This window comes from Macaca mulatta, chromosome 5 (assembly GCF_049350105.2).
Source record: "Macaca mulatta isolate MMU2019108-1 chromosome 5, T2T-MMU8v2.0, whole genome shotgun sequence".
NCBI lineage: Eukaryota > Metazoa > Chordata > Mammalia > Primates > Cercopithecidae > Macaca > Macaca mulatta.
This window is the reverse complement of record NC_133410.1, coordinates 47,449,928-47,467,336: the sequence shown is the minus strand read 5'-3', so window position 1 is coordinate 47,467,336 and position 17,409 is coordinate 47,449,928. Positions and strand designations below refer to the sequence as shown.

General features: G+C 39.1%; 1 protein-coding gene across 1 annotated transcript in view; it reads left to right on the top strand.

Annotated features, from left to right (window-relative positions):
- The window catches only part of CNGA1 (cyclic nucleotide gated channel subunit alpha 1), a 77,442-nt gene that overhangs the window by 43,909 nt on the left and 16,124 nt on the right, over positions 1–17,409 (top strand). Inside the window, exons 2-3 of the mRNA XM_015138336.3 lie at positions 16,072–16,177; positions 17,260–17,380. Coding sequence (XP_014993822.2) covers positions 17,262–17,380 — 119 coding nt within the window. The 5' untranslated portion in view covers positions 16,072–16,177; positions 17,260–17,261. The remainder of the gene's footprint in view (positions 1–16,071; positions 16,178–17,259; positions 17,381–17,409) is intronic.

The window sequence follows — 17,409 nt, the reverse complement described above, 5'->3', positions numbered from 1 at the left end:
AAGACTTTGGAGTCTGACTGCTGGTGAGCCAGACGGAATAGAGCCATATTTCTCTTGTTTCAAAGGCAAGTAGGAGAACTATCGCTGAATTCTTTTTCTCAGTGAGGAACATCCCAGAGAAAGAGAATGTGCCCTGAGGGTAGGCCTATAAATGGCCCCCAGGGGGCCGCCGCCTTTTACGGTCAAAGTCAAAGGGATGAAATAAGCCCTGGTCTCCTGTAGCGCTCCAAGGCTTAGTAGGACGAGGAAATTCTCACCTAATAAATTTTGGTCAGACAGCTTGTCTGCTCTCAAACCTTGTCTCCTGATAAGATGTTACTAATGACAGTGCAAGCCTGAAACTTCATTAGCAATTTTAATTTTGCCCCATCCTGTGGTCCTGTGATCTCGCCCTGCCTCCATTTGCTTTGTGATATTTTATTACCTTGAGAAGCATGTGATCTCTGTGACCCACACCCTATTGGTACACTCCCTCCCCTTTTGAAGATTGCCAATGAAAACTTGCTGGTTTTATGGCTCAGAGAGCATCACGGAACCTGCTGACATGTGATGTCTCCCTCAGCTTTAAAATTTCTCTCTTTTGTACTCTTTCCCTTTATTTCTCAGACCAGCCAAGACACTTAGGGAAATAGAAAAGAACCCATGTTAAATATCAGGGGTGGGGTTTCCCCCAATATATATCTTTACACATGAATTCCCATTTGCCTGGAATAGGAAGCCTTTCTCCTGCCCCATTTCCACCTGATAAATCCTACTTACCCAGGCCGCTTATTTTCTGTTTGCTCTTGAATTTATTGTTTCAGGAGGTGTCTCCCATGGTGATTTCATCTTCCAACAGAGAGTATCTCCCTTTCTAATTCCAGATCCTGTTGGCCATTCCTGACTTTAAGCAGCCTCTTGCATTTATGCCTCCTGCTCTTGGGGTAGTAGGAGTATCCTATTATTGTTAATCTCACTGTTTCCTCACTGTCCTCTGTTTAACGTTACTAACACTTTTGTAACTAATGCTCTGTATTAAATTCCTTCTATTGAACCTGATGTTAGCCGTTTTTCTGATTGGCTGATTTCTGATTCACTGTGTTAGATTCACTGTGTTAGCACACCTGATTGAAAGACTGTGCTTCAAGATCTAACTCCATCTTCTTCGTGGACCTTTTTTCATTATGTGGCTGAAAAAGATTTAAAAAAACTCCCCTAGAATATTAAAAAATCTGTTATTTCAACAATCATATTTTTCTTATGACATTGTAAAAATATATACTAATTTCTAAACAAAGTATCTCAGAAATTGGGGAAAGGATGATTGACAATTACAAATAATTATCTAAGTTTCCCTTGTAGATGCCAAATACTTGTTCATTTTAGTACTCCTGGCTTGTTCCCCTGTAGTCCTCTGCTACACTACTAGTTGTAAACTCTTTTGGGGGCATACTCATCTTTGGATTTGTTCCTTATCCAACTGGCAGAGAACTCTGTGCATTGTACATGTGTGCTATTTATTGAGTTGGGTACAGACTCGTTGCTTGGCATGTGTATTTTTTCTTTTTTCGAGACAGAGTCTCGCTCTGTCACCCAGGCTGGAGTGCAGTGGTGTCATCTCGGCTCACTGCAACCTCTGCCTCCTAGGTTCGAGTGATTTTCCTGCCTCAGCATCCCAAGTAGCTGAGACCACAGGCACCCACCACCACACCCAGCTAATTTTTTGTATTTTTAGTAGAGACGGGGTTTCACTGTGTTAGCCAGGATGGTCTCAATCTCCTGACCTTGTGATCTTCCTGCCTCGACCTCCCAAAGTGCTGGGATTACAGGTGTGAGCCACCATGCCCAGCCATATTCTTAATTTTCATTTTATATTCCAGTTGTTCTTTGCTATTATATAGAAGTAAAATTCATTTTTACATTGACTTTACAGTCTTGCAACCTTGCTAAATTCACTTATTTGTTCTAATCATTTTTTCTAGATGCCAAAGAATTTATTTTATGGTTGACTACATACACTATTATGTCATCTGCAAGTAACTAGTTTTACTTCTTTTCCAATTCAGATGCTTTGTATTCTTTTTCTTGCCTTATTGCAAGTGTTAGAACCTCCAGTGCAATGTTGACTACTTCTAGAATATCCTTGTCTTATTCTTGACCTTAGGAAGAAAATGTTCAGCCTTTCATCATTAAGTATAATGTTAACTGTAGTTTCTTTTTTCTGTTGTTTTGTTTTGTTTTGTTTTTTGGTTTTTGAGACAGAGTCTGGTTCTGTCGCCCAGGCAGGAGTGCAGTGGCAAGATCTTGGCTCACTGCAAATTCTGCTTCCTAGGTTCAAGCGATTCTCCTGCCTCAGCCTTCCGAGTAGCTGGGATTACAGGTGCTTGCCACTATGCCTGGTTAATTTTTGTATTTTTAGTAGAGACAGGGTTTCACCATGTTGGCCAGGCTGGTCTCCAACTCCTGACCTCAAGTGATCCACCCACCTTGGCCTCCCAAAGTGCTGGGATTACAGGTGTGAGCCACCGCACCTGGCCAATGTTAACCGTAGATTTTTTGATACATGCTGTTTATTGGGTTAAGGAAGTTCCCTTCTATTTCTGGTTTGCTAAGAGTTCTAGTTATAAATGGGTGTTGAATTTTGGAAAAATGCATTTTCTACATTTGTTGAAATCAACATTTGGTTTTTCTCCTTACCTTTTGTCATTATTATTGTGAATCTTATTGATTACTTTTCAAATTTATATCTACATTTCTCATTTTAAGTTACAAAAATACTTACAAATTATAATAGTTGTTTGTAAGTTTTGTTTGCAAGAACTGATCCTCAGGTTTCAGATTTGTAGATCTGAAATATCAAACAGTTAACAGCAACCTTGAAGCCTTACCTAACCATTATTTTCTCTCTCCCACTTATGGCATTCAGAAAAGGCCAAAGGCACTAAAGGCAAATAACACAGAGTAATGTTTCACAAGGTGTGATTCAGGAATCCTTTGCAACAGAATTACTTACAGTGCCTGATAAAGCTGTAGATTTGTGTGCCCTACCCATACCTTACTCAGACTCTGCAAATAGGGCCCTGAAATATGCATTTTAAACAAGCTTCACAAGTATATTCATGCTAAATTAAAAGAACCACTAATACATAGTTAATTATGTGTGGGTTTGTGTGTGTATGTGGGTACACAGAGTATCTTCTCTGCCCTTTTATATAAAGAAGGCATTATTATTCTGTTTACAAATGTGTAAACTGAGGTTTCATGAGGTTAAAAAATCTCACTTGAGTTCATTCAGCTAATAAGTGACAAAGCCAGGTTTTGAACCCAAGCTAGAGCATGATTTCAATCAGTAGAATATACTGCTTCCATGTATTCACGGTTCATGTTCCATATTTGTTTTGCCCAAATTACCCGTAAGATTTTCTCAACCGTTGCTTTGGTATATTTTTGTGTAGTTTGTTATATCCTCACTTAGGTAAGGAATTTTTGTGATTCAGCTAAATATGAAAGCTGAATCTTGCTTTCCAAAGCAATTGTTTCTCTTCGATTCACAAATTTCAATTCAAAGACTCATGCATAGGAAAATCAGCAAAGCAACAAAGTCCCTAAAAGAATATATTTTTCTGTTCTTTTCAGATGTTTTGCCTATGATCCTATGATACCAGAAGAGTTGAAAGTATATGAAAATAATAAACAATTACTATTAATATTTTTTCTCAAACTACAGAGTAATTTTACCTTTAAAAACAGATGGAAAAATTCAAAATAAAATATTAGCAGCTGGGACCCAGTAGTATATAAAACGAATAACTTACCAGGGCTGGGCACAGTGGCTCACACCTGTAATCCCAGCTACGCGGGAGGCTGAGGCAGGAGAATCCCTTGAACCAAGGAGGCGGAGGTTGCAGTGAGCTCAGATCATACCACTGTGCTCCAGTCTGGGTGACAGAGCGAGACTCTGTCTCAAAACAAACAAACAAACAAACAAAGAATGACTTATCATAACCAAGAAATGTTTATTGTAGAACTGTTAAAAGTTTTAACATAGTTCACCATATTAATATTGACAGGAAAATATGATTATTTCTATGAGAGCAAAGGAGATTCTAATAAGAACCCAACATTAATTCCCATATCTAATATTTTAAAAATAGGAAACTTCCTAACATGAGTAAAACATCTACCTCAAACTAATGGACAACACCATGCTTGAGAATGAAAATCAAGAGGCATTTTCATAAAGCCAAGGACCATACTGGATATCTGTTAAGATAGTTATAATAACAGAATATAAACACTATTATATATTATTTTCTGGAAGTTTTTGTCAAGGCAATTAGACATTAAAACTAAATGCTTCTTAAAAAGAGGAAATGAAATAATTTTGTGTAAGTAATATAATTGTATTGCAAAGACAGAAATTAATTAATACAAAACCTATTAGAAAAATATTTTGTAAAGGCCAATAAGGTGGTCAGTTTCAAAATAAAAAAGAATAAATAATTTCCTGACATAGCAAAAGCAAAGAGTTAGTATACATCAAGGGAAAACCAAGTTAATGACAAAAGAAAAACAAATATAAAACATGTAGGAATTAATAAAAATGTAGAATCTATATATTGAAACTTTTTTGAAAGTGTAAAGGAAAATAATTTCTTAATTTATTCTATGATTTTAATGCAACTTCCATCAAAATCTCTATAGTTGGAAAGGCAGTTTTAAAATAACATTTCAGATCAGTAGGGAAAAGATGGTCTATTGATTACTGATTAAATGCTAATTAGAATATCAACTATCCATTTAGAAAATATAAAGCTAAATCTCTGCTGCATACCTTACACCAAAATTAATTTGAGGTAGATTAAAAAGGAAACCGTAAAACCAGTGGGAAAAATATCTATTAATAATTATAAATTATAAATGTCTCTATTTTTCTGTTTATAATTTCTATTTTTTAGAGAGGTTATGTATTTTTTAAAGTGATTGATAAAAAAATTTCCAAGTAGAATACTTAGGCCAACAGGAAATTACAGGGCAAGAGAAGTGACTCATTTTTCTTTAGGGTTAAGCAAAGGCCAGGCTTGGTTTGTTCTGACAATAGGAATTATATTTTCTGTTCTCATTTAATCTTTTACTCATATATTTTTTTCTGTATATTATGATGAATGAAATAGTTACATATTCTCCCTTCCCTAGTCATAAGGTTTGAGATCTCTAAAGAGAGTGTTTATTGATGACAATAGGGAGTTGGCATGTGGGGAAATATACCAGAATAGTCACGTCTTCATTCTGATGCTGAAAAGGAGTCAGTGAAGCATTTCTCTTCTTAGAAAGCAGTTGTTTCTCAGTAAAAATTACTTTAATTATATTTTAAAATATATGTACATGTTCATTAACAAACATAACAAAAATTCTTTATTTCCTATTTATTGACTACTGCCTGCTAGTTATTTTCATTAGTTGTTTGGATACTGGAGTGAGATAAAAAGCATTATTTATTATTGTCTTCACTTGAATATTTAACATTTTGTAAAATTTAAGTCATTATTGATTTTACTTTCAATAATGAGATATGTTTTATACATTTTTCTATATCAAATGATTTTTCTTTCATCTTAATTTACTTAAGAGTCCTATGAATTGGCAAGAAAAGTTCTGAGAACAGATGGGGACAGTCCTGCCTTGGACTCTCTCAGGGCATAGTATAAATGGGTGGACATGATTGACAGTTCATTGTAACTCAAAAGTATATGCTACCATGAGGATTATGTTTATTAAACTGATAGTAGAAATTGTTATTTACTGGGCTCGTACTATGTGCCAGGCATAATGCTAAGCACTTAACTCATTTAATCCTCACCACAGTTTGTGAAGCAAATGTTATTCAGGAAAACAAGATGAATTTTCTAAAGAACAAAGTTGTCCAATAATGGATCGGGTTACTCACAAGGCAGGAAGTTCCCACAACCAGAAGTGTTCCAAAAGAGACCAGGTGATCATTTATCGGGAATATGATAGTGGCATTCCTGTTTGAGTAGAAGGTTGGCTCAAGTGACCCTTGAAATTATAACTACTTCTAGGTTTCTATGATTCTACTTTGCAAATGCCATCACACCTTGTAATATAAACCAAATAACACCAGCAAAATCACTCAATTTAAAATCCAGTTATTGGCTTGGTGTGGTGGCCCACCCCTGTAATCCCAGCACTTTGGGAGGCTGAGGTGGGAGGATCATTTGACGTCTGGAGTTCGAGACCCGCCTGAGCAATATAGTGAGATCCCATTTCTTCAAAAAATTAGTCAAATGTGGTGGCATGTGCCTGTATTCCCAGCCACACAGAAAGCTGAGGCAGGAGGACTGCTTGAGCCCAGGAGTTTGAGGCTGTAGTGAGCCATGATCACACCACCGCATTCCAGCCTGGATGGCAGGGTAAGACCCTGTGTCAAAAAAAATTCAGTTATTATGTTTTAAACATATCAGTTCTTTCTGTCAGTTGAGACACTAGTGTTGTTTGCTTAAACTTGTAATACATGTAGTTTTTGGTTTATTTTTTCCTGTTGAGGTTCAGTGGCCCTCAAGTTTAAAAGTGGATTATTGAAATGGTATACTAGAATTATGACGACTTTAATATTAAAATTTAAGTATGTTTTTGATTTCTCATCTGTAGTGCCAAAAATTTGGGGGAAATTAGGAATCAGTGTAACGAGAAGTTGAAAGCATAAATTTTTGGCATCATATGTGCTTTGGTTCATATAGCTACTATATTGAGTATATATTCTGGCTATATGTTTTTGGCAAATTAAGTATCTTTGCTGAGTTCCAGATTCCTTATCTGTAAGAACCTGAGGAAATACTTACTTCATAGTTTGTAGTGAGAATTACCTGAATAGAGTGCTTTGTGTCTGGCATAGAGTAAGAACCCAGTAAATTGTCAAGTAAATTATTACATTAAAGAATGGCATCAGTAAAAACATATACTTTTTTTTCATTTTCAACAATGTATTTATTCAACCTGGCACATCCAAAATATTATTCCAACATGTAATCAATTTTTTTTTGTTGTTTGTTTTGAGATGGAGTCTCACCCTGTCACCAGGCTGGAGTGCAAGTGGCACGATCTCAGCTCACTGCAATCTCTGATTCCCTGGTTCAAGCGATTCTCCTGCCTCAGCCTCCCGAGTAACTGGGATTACAGACACACGCCACCACACCCAGCTAATTTTTGTATTTTTAGTAGAGATGGGGTTTCACCATGTTAGCCAGGATGGTCTCAATCTCCTGACCTCATGATCCACCCACCTCGGCCTCCCAAAGTGCTGGGATTACAGGCGTAAGCCACCGTGCCCGGCCGTAATCAATATTTTAAAAATCGGTAATGAGATATCTTGCATTCTTTTTTTATGCAGACGCTTCCAGCACATATCAATTCACATGTTAAATTTCCAAGTAAATGCTCGATCTATATTTAGATTTATAAAATTCACAATTGAAATTGAAGGTTCACATATCAGGTTTTTCCAAACACACTTAAAAGTCTCCTAATAACTTTATTATCACTTCAAATAGTTAAAATTAAATAAAGTTTAAATCCAGTCCTCAGTCTCACTAGCCACATTTCCAGCGCTCAGTAGCCACAAGAGCTGGTGCCCACCACATTGGACAGCACTTTTTTTTTTGGAAACAGAATCTTGCTCTGTCACCCAGATTGGAGTGCACTGCAAGCTTCACGCCCCCCTGCCCCCCGTCTCAAGCGATCCTCTCACCTCAGCCTTCTGAATAGCTTGGACCACAGGCATGCACTACCACGCCTGACTAATTTCTGTATTTTTAGTAGAGATGGGGGTCTCACCATGTTGCCCAGGCTGATCTGGAACTCCTGACCTCAAGTGATCTGCCTTCCTTGGCCTCCCAAAGTGCTGAGATTATAGGCATGAACCACAGCACTCGGCCTGGGCAGCTTATTTATCATTGGTTCTCAGCTCTGGCTACTCGGCAGAATCCAGAATCCATAGAAAAGGCTTTTAAGAGCACAGTTCCACAGCCCCCATCCCCAACCTTACTCAATGGGAGGCTGGGAAGGACTCTGGTTCCAAGAGGCAGCCTGTGTTTCCTGATGGAAGGATGTGACAGGGCTGTATCTTTAATGTTTCACCTTGAACGTTGGAGACAGCTTCAAGGAGGAGGTAACTAGATATGTCTTAGTCCATTTTCTGTTGCTTATAAGAAATATCTGAAATGCAAATCAAAACCACAGTGAGATACCATCTCACACCAGTTAGAATGGCGATCATTAAAAAGTCAGGAAACAACAGGGGCTGGAGAGAATGTGGAGAAATAGGAACACTTTTACCCTGTTGGTGGGACTGTAAACTAGTTCAACCATTGTGGAAGACAGTGTGGCAATTCCTCAAGGATCTAGAACTACAAATACCATTTGACCCAGCCATCCCATTACTGGGTGTATACTGAAAGGATTATAAATCATGCTGCTATAAAGAAATATGCACACATATGTTCACTGTGGCACTATTTACAATAGCAAAGACTTGGAACCAACCCAAATGTCCATCAATGATAGACTGGATTAAGAAAATGTGGCACATATACACCATGGAATACTATGCAGCCATAAAAACAGATGAGAACATGTCCTTTGCATCATTCTGAGCAAACTGTTGCAAGGACAGAAAATCAAACACTGCATGTTCTCACTCATAGGTGAGAATTGAATAATGAGAACACTTGGACACAGGGTGGGGAACATCACACACCAGGGCCTGTCGTGGGGTGGGGGGAGGGAGGAGGGATAGCATTAGGAGATATACCTAATGTAAATGACGAGTTACTGGGTGCAGCACACCAACATGGCACATGTATGCATATGTAACAAACCTGCACGTTGTGCACATGTGCCCTAGAACTTAAAGTATTAAAAAAAAAAAAGAAAAGAAACATCTGAAACTGGACAATTTACAAAGAAAAGGTGTTTTTTTTGTTTTTGTTTTTGTTTTTGTTTTTGTTTTTGTTTTTTTGCTATTCTGGAGTCTGAGAAGTCCAAGATTAAGGCCCTTCTTCTTAATATTTTTGATGCAAATATTTTTGTATTTAAGAATTGAGGTAAAATTTGCATACTGTGAGTAAAATGCACATATATTAAGGGTACAATTTGATGACTTTTGATCATTGTATACACTCATGTAACCACATTCCCCAATTTTCATTCCAGAAAGTTCCCTGGTGCCCTTTTCAGTAAATTTCACCCCCCTTAGACAACTACTATTTTTATTTCTATCACCAATGTTTTGCCTGTCCTTGAATTTTATATAAATGTAATCGTGCAGCATATACTCTTATATCTGGCTTCTTTCATGTTTTTGAGCTTCATCCACGTTGTTGCAAGTATCAAGAGTTCATTTCTACTTATTGCTGAAAAGTATTTCATTGTTCTTTTAAACCAGATTGTTTATCCATTCCTCTTGATGAAAATATGGGTTGCTTCCAGTTTGGGACTTCTATAAATATAGCTGATGAAAACATTCTTGTACAAGTGTTTTTATATACATATGATTTCATTTCATTATATGTGTTTTGATAAGCAAAAGTTTGGAATTCTAATGATATCCAATGCATCAAAAATGTCTTTTAGATTTAGTGTCTTTTTTGTGCACTCTCTAAGAAGTCTTGCCTATCCCAAGTCATGAGGATATTTTCCTATGTTTTCATCTAGAAGCTTTATAATTGTAGCTTCTATGTTTAGGTCAGTGATCCATCTTAAATTGAATAAATACATATAGTGGAATTACTGAGAAACAGAGTAGTTGTGTGTTTGTAGGTAACTGCCAAACAGTTTGCCAAAGAGGTTGTACCGTCCTTCGTCCCACCAGTGATGTGCGTGACATTTGGGGTCTTGGTCTTTTAAATTTTAGCCATTGTACTAGGTGTGAAAACGTATCTTGTTGTGGTTTTAATTTGTATTTATTTATAGACTAATATTTTTATATCTTCTTTTGCGAAGAATTTGTTGAAGATTTTTGTTTATATTTTTATTGGGTTGTTTTTATTGTTGATTTGCATAAAATTTCATAAATATTATGTATATAAGTCTTGTCAGATAAATGTACTATGAATATGATTATCTGTGGCTTGCCTTTACATCTTCTTATATGTCTTTTGATAAGCAAAAGTTTATAATTTTGATGCTATCCAATGCATTAAAAATTTATTTTAGGGCCGGGCACGGTGGCTCACACCTGTAATCCCAGCACTTTGGGAGGCCAAGGCGGGCAGATCACTTGAGGTCAGGAGTTTGAGACCAACCTGGCCAACGTAGTGAAACCCCGACTCTACTAAAAATACAAAAAAATTAGCCAGGTGTGGCGACAGGTGCCTGTAATCCCAGCTACTCATGTGGCTGAGACAGGAGTATTGCTTGAACCAAGGAAGTGGAGGTTGCAGTTAGCCAAGATGGCGCCACTGCACTCCAGCCTGAGTGACACAGTGAGATTGTCTCAAAAGATTTTTTTCCTTTTAGATTGAGTATCTTTTTTGTGCCCTTTCTAAGAAATCTTGCCTACCCCAAAGTTATAAGAATATTTTCCTATGTTTTCTTCTAGAAGCTTTGTAATTTTAGCTTTTATGTTTCGGTCTGTGATCCATATTGAATTAATTTTTGTGGTGGTGTGAGGTAGGGATGAGTTTTCTTTTTTTCTTCATGTACTTTTAAAATGATAATTTACTTTATTTGCACACTCAGGCCACAAGGTTTTCAAGTTTCCAAAGTGAACATGGATTAGTGGAACTAATTAAATCTGACTTATTTTTGATTGTCCAAAGGCTCTTAGATGAATGTGTACCATTGGTTGTTGCTATTGATTTCTCATTTCTTTTGAGTTTCTATTTTATTCCCTTTGCCTCTGATTAAGCACTGTAGTTTTTGTGAAGCAGTCGGGCACCAGCACTCACATTTGCCATCAACTCTCTCCCTGGTGACTTGTACCTGTCTTTCTCTATGGTTTCCTAACCTTTCTCAAAATCTTCATGCTTCATGTCTTTGTTGATTGATCATATAAAATCTTCTTCACAAGCATTTTCTTCTTTATGTTGTTAATTTCTCTATAAACAAAGTAATTCTGTTATGGCAAGTGATTTTATTTTTGTAATAAAAATACATTTATTTGTAGCTTTAACTTTATTTCTTATGTTTCTGTATTACTTAAATGAAAAATGAAATAATTATAATGAATTATGTTTAAGGTACTCAATTAAAACTTGGTGCAGAATTGATTCCACTTTAAGGCTAAAAAGCTTTAGTAAATGTCAGGTATTATGTTCAAGAGCTCCTGCATGAACTTTTCCGAAGAGCTCACAATCTATTAGGGGAGGAGGACGTATCAGTACCCATGTAGTAGCCAGCGTGTATAGAAGAAGATGCACAGAACTATGGGAACAAAAAGGAGGGTGTGCTGGATTCTGTGCCCAAGTAATCATCTATGGTTTTTTTTTTTTTTTTTTTTGAGATGGATTCTTGCTCCGTTGTCCAGGATGGTGTGCAATGGTACAATCTCAGCTCACTGCAACCTCCACCTTCTGGGTTCAAACTATTCTCCTGCCTCAGTCTCCCAAGTAGTTGGGATTACAAGCACCTGCCATCATGCCCTGCTAATTTTTGTATTTTTGTAGAGATGGAATTTCACCATGTTGGCCAGGCTGCTCTTGAACTCTTGACCTCAGGTGATCAGGCTGCCTCGGCCTCCCAAAATGCTAGGATTGTCGGCATGAGCCACCGTGCCTGGCCTCATTGATGTCTTTTCACAGGGCATATATGAACTGATTTTTGAAGGGCAAATAGGATTTTTCCTGGGAGAACAAAAGGGGTCAAGAATTCCATGCAAAATGAACAGCATGAGCAAAGTTATTGTTAAATAGAGGTGTATGTAAAAATTACAAACATGGCTAGGTGCAGTGGCTCACATCCCTACACTTTGGGAGGCTGAGGTGGGCAGATCACGAGGTCAGGAGATCTAGACTCTTCTGGCTAACATGGTGAAATCTCGTCTCTACTAAAAATACAAAAAATTAGCCGGGCATGGTGGTACATGCCTGTAGTCCCAGCTACTTGGGAGGCTGAGGCAGGAGAATCACTTGAACTTGGGAGGTGGAGGTTGCAGTGAGCTGAGATCCCGCCACTGTACTCCAGCCTGGGCAACAGAGTGAGATTCCGTCTGAAAAAAACAAAATTATAAACACATCTATCTGATACATTATCAAATGCTTACAACATAGGAGAATGGCCAAAGCTGATCAAGATTTCTGAATTTTTGAAACCTTAATACTGTTTGATCGGTTCAGTTCTATGTCTGGTGGGAGATCTTTTAAACAGCATAAATATGTTTCTCATTATTGCTAAACTCACCTTTCTTCAAATTGCCGCTAGTGTTTGTGAGCTACAGGCACAAATATCAGTGATTTTCTTATTTCCATTTTTAATTTTAATTTTATTTTTAGAGATAAGGTCACTCTCTGTCACCCAGGCTAGAGTGCAGTGGCACAATCACAGCTCACTAAAGCCTCGACCTCCAAGGCTCAAGTGATCCACCTGTCTCAGCCTGCCAAGTAGCTGGGACTATGGGTGCAGTGCACATCACCACTCTGGGCTAATATTTTATTCTTATTTTTATTTTGTAGAAATGGAGATCTTGCTATGTTGCCCAGTCTTGAACTCCTGGCCTTAAGCAATCCTCCCACCTCAGTCTCCCAAAGTGCTTGGATTACAGGTGTGAGCCATCATGCCCAGCCTGTGATTTTTGCTCACTTCAATAAAAGATCCATGAATATATTTAAGAAGACAACATTCTCATCGTCTCGAAAGTTTAGACTAGTGTAAAAATTTGCAGGCTGGTGGTGGTGGCTCATGCCTGTAATCCTAGCACTTTGAGAGGCCAAGGTGGGTGGATCACCTGAGGTCAGGAGTTTGAGACCAGCCTGGCCAACATGGTGAAACCCTGTCTCTACTAAAAATACAAAAAAATTAGCCAGGCATGGTGGCACGCACCTGTAATCCCAGCTACTTGGGAGGCCAAGGCAGGAGAATCACTTGAAGCCGGGAGGCAGAGGTTGCAGTGAGCCAAGATTGTGCTACTGCACTCCAGCATGGGTGACAGAGCGAGACTCTGTCTTAAAATAAATAAAAAAATTTAAAAAATTAAAATTTGCAGTAAATTCTGGAATTTCTCATAATGTAGATATTTAAATGCCAGCAGAAAAGGCAGTTTGACCATTAATGTTTCTCCTAAAATTTATTCAAACAACAATAGTAACAAAAAGTCTAGGAATGTGCTCTGCTTTTCTCTTCTCTACCACCTCTCCCACATTCCCTTCTTCCCTTTTCCTTTCTCTTCTTTCACATTTCCCGTTCTGTCTTTTCCTCCCCCTTCCTTTCCCTCATTTTGACAACCTTTTCCAATGTTCTACAACACTTCATGTATCGAAAATCAGGAAAGTAATTTGTTCATTTGCAGAAACCGAATTGTACACTGGTCTTTTTCAATAGAAAGAGCTTTAATTCTTGGAAATAGATGCTAATAGTCATTAGAAGGGCTGGAGCTCTAGGCTGAACCATAGGCATGACCCCAGAACAGCATCCCAGAATTCCTATGAGCCACTTCCACTGCAACCTGGCACAACAGTCGCCCTACTCCTGCTAGGTGCATTCCGGCATCACCTGGATGCCCTTTCTTTGGCACCAGGAAAGCTAGTAACCAGACGGGGATAGCTGCCTCAGAATACACAATGTGTCCCTGCCCATTCTTGCTGGTAGCCATAGCAGAAATGGAAGATCCATTGTCTTCACCTCACTTCTACCTTCCAAATTTCATACAAATACATTTAATTGACTAAACCTAAATGCCATAAGTTCTGTCCAGAATCTGAGCTGCAAAGCAGACTGAGTAATACAGATTTTTAGCTCTTCCAGTTTTTGCAGATCATGAAAGAACACTAGAAGGAGAGAAGAATGGATGATGTGGGCCAATTCACCATATCTGTCACCCTAGGAACCATTTCAAAGTCATTGTAAATTCAGTGAGTTTTCATAACTGCTAATGAAATGTCTCGTGAGTATAGTTTTTAAAACACAAAACAGGATTTGTTCATGCCGTGAGCATTTCTTGAGTACCTATTATGCGCAAGCACTCTGCTGGGGTTTCAAAAGTCTCCCTCCTAGAGGAGGTTGTAGCCTTGTGAAGACAGTGTGTGTAACAATTTAGCAAGTAGAAAATAATTGAAATATGTACAAAATGCAGTGGCAGAGAAGAGAAGGAAGTAATCATCTAGATCAAGGGCGAGGAGTCAGTGGCTTGGACTTGAGCAATGGATAACACCTATTTGGACTCAAGAGAAGTGAACTTTTGAAGTCCAAGGAGAGCACATGCAAAGGCACAGAGGTATGAAACAGCATGGCTCACGCAGGGTACTGCAGCCAGAACACCACTTTGTACCTTAGTAATAATCTGTTTTCATAGCATAGCCCAAGCATTAAAAAAATTGTTATATGGGCCAGGTGCGGTGGCTCACGCCTGTAATCCCAGCACTTTGAGAGGCTGACGGGGGAGGATCACCTGAGGTCAGGAGTTCAAGACCAGCCTGACCAACATGGCGAAGCCCTATCTCTAGTAAAAATACAAAAATTAGCAGGCGTGGTGGTGGGCACCTGTAATCCCAGCTACTTGGGAGGCTGAGACAGGAGAATAGCTTAAACCCAGGAGGCAGAGGTTGCAGTGAGCTGAGTGAGCCTAGCTGATAGAGTGAGACTGTGTCTCAAAAAAAAAAAAAAAAAAAAAAAAAAAGAAAAGGAAGAAAAGAAAAAAATTTTTATTGGATTCCAAGAATTTTTTTCCTAATCGAGTCACTGAGGCATGTACACAAAACTGTTAAGTAATAAAACTAGGAAAAAGTGATACTAAACTATTTAACATCTATTATAGTCATTGAGCACTTACCTATCAGAAAAGGATAGTTATAAAGCATGGTTATAAGCAACTGGTCTAGCTGTAGCTCTGGGTACCTTTACACAGCAGCCCTGTTTAAATATAGTTTAAAGGTCTCTGGGCCCATGGAGTCTTTGGATCCAAACAAACTTTCATAGTCATCAATGGCACATAATTTCAGCTCTACCTACACCCAGAGGGCCTTCAGGCTTATCCCTCTCAAAAAGGCTGGCAAGGTTTTCCAGGGAATCCCTGAAGGGGTGCCTCACATGTGCTCGTTTTGAACAGAACTATGTTCTTTAAGTGGTTGACTCTTTTAAGGGCAAGTATCAAACTCAAAGCCTAGGTGATCAAGGCCAGTAAGGAATTAAGGGGAGGAACATTCTCCACTCTGCAGTCAGAGCCATTCTGGCACCGAGTATTGGAAGCCATGGAAGAAGCAGGCGATGTCATCTTTCATGTGGTCATAAAATGGGAAGGTTTCCTGATTCCCCTTGCGGGACGTGCTGCAGGGGTGTGGCTCATCTGTTTAGTCTCCTCCCTCGCTGCTGCTCAAACCCCTGAGGGAAGGGGGAGCACGCAGACTGACAGGTCCCAGAGTCCAAGTGGGCATGTGTTATAATGAGCTCCTTTAGCCTTGCTGTCCGGGGACAGCTGAGTGTTAACCTCCCCACCTCCATTCTTTTCCGGAGTCCCGGACAAATCAGGTCATATGAACTGTTTGAAAGGTGATGAATGCAGAGACTTTGTTGAACAGTAGAGGTGACTTTCAGAGGGATGGGGAGTTGGAGTTCCGGGAAGGTGGAGGGGTGTGGGGATAATCTACCACTGGAGTTCTGCCGTTCTGGACACAACTCCTCTTGATGTTCAGACTCCTCTTCCCTCCTTCTCCGCCGTGCCGCCCTGCTGCTCTCCACCACTCTCCGTCGCTCTCTGCCATTCTCTGCCATTCTGTTCCTCTGCTCCTCTCGACATTCAGCCGCTTGTGTGTGTGCCCGCTGAGGTTTCAGGTGTATATGGGCACAGGATGCGGGGGACGTGGCAGCCAGAGTGGTCCCGGAAAATGCATCGTTGGGGCAAAAACAGGAGTGCCTGTTTTCACTTAGGTCCGAGGGCATAGGCCCGACTGTGGAGCTCTCGCCAGGGACCCCGGCCTTCTCTACCCAGCACTTCTCTGTCCCCTTCCCCGCATCAGTTACCGACATTCTCAAGGTGAGTACCCTCAAACTAGAGAGAGGATCCTTCCTGAGGACCATGAACAGAAATCACAGGCGGATGGAAGCTGAAGCCAGTGAAGAAGGCAATGTCTCAGACAGCAGCCAAAGGGGCATGGCCTGTGCTGAGAGCAGCTGGAAAGTGAATTGAGATTCCACCCTGCCTCCTCTACCTGCGCTGAGGAAATTATATGCCCTGACTAGAGTTTAGGCCAGTGTTTTCAAAATATGCTGCTCGGGTATATATGCATCTGAATAATTTAGGGGACTTGCTAAAAATGTGATCAATTTTATTTTTATTTCCTCTAAAGTTTGAACACCACTTAGGACTCTTTTTGTCTAAATGCCTATAGAAATTCACAGCTGATTACCTCCATTACATCTACTGCTTTTTACTGTTATTTAATTGCTTGATGGGTATGTGAGGTCCCTATGGTTTTGTTCTACATTATATTGCTTGAGTATTTCAAAACTGGGATAAATCCAAATTTGTAAATGTTTTATACCTCTAGTACATTCTTAAATTTAAAAAATTTTACAAAAAACTAGTCAATGGAAATTAGGGGAATAAGCCATGCCTGCATTCTATTAAAGAATAATTCCTATGTAAAACTGCAAATAGACAGTATTATAGTCTTAGAAAAATGGTAGGGTTGATACGGTTTGGTACACCCAAACTTCATCTTGAACTGCGGCTCCCATAATCCCTGTGTCATGGGAGGAACTCAGTGGGAGGTGGTTGAATCATGGGAGTGGATTTTTCCCATGCTAGTCTCATGATAGTGAATAAGTCTCATGAGATCTGATGGTTTTGTAATGGGGAGTTCCCCTGCACACGTCCTCTTCCCTGCTGCCATGTAAGATGTGCCTTTGCTTCTCCTTTGCCTTCTGCCATGATTGTGAGGCCTCCCCAGCCACATGGAAGAGTCCATTAAACCTCTTTCCTTTATAAATTACCCAGTCTCAGGTACATCTTTATTAGCAGCATGAGAACAGACTAATACATAGGGTGAAACTTTTGATTATATATGTAAATATATAAAAATATCCTTCCCACTAATAAGACTTCTTTCTCCTCAGATATGAAACTAACCATGAAGAAAAATATTGTCAATACACAACAGTCCTTTGTAAACATGCCCAATGTGATTGTACCAGATATTGAAAAGGAAATAAGAAAGATGGAAAATGGAGCATGCAGGTAAATCCAAACATTTTCCCATGCATTTT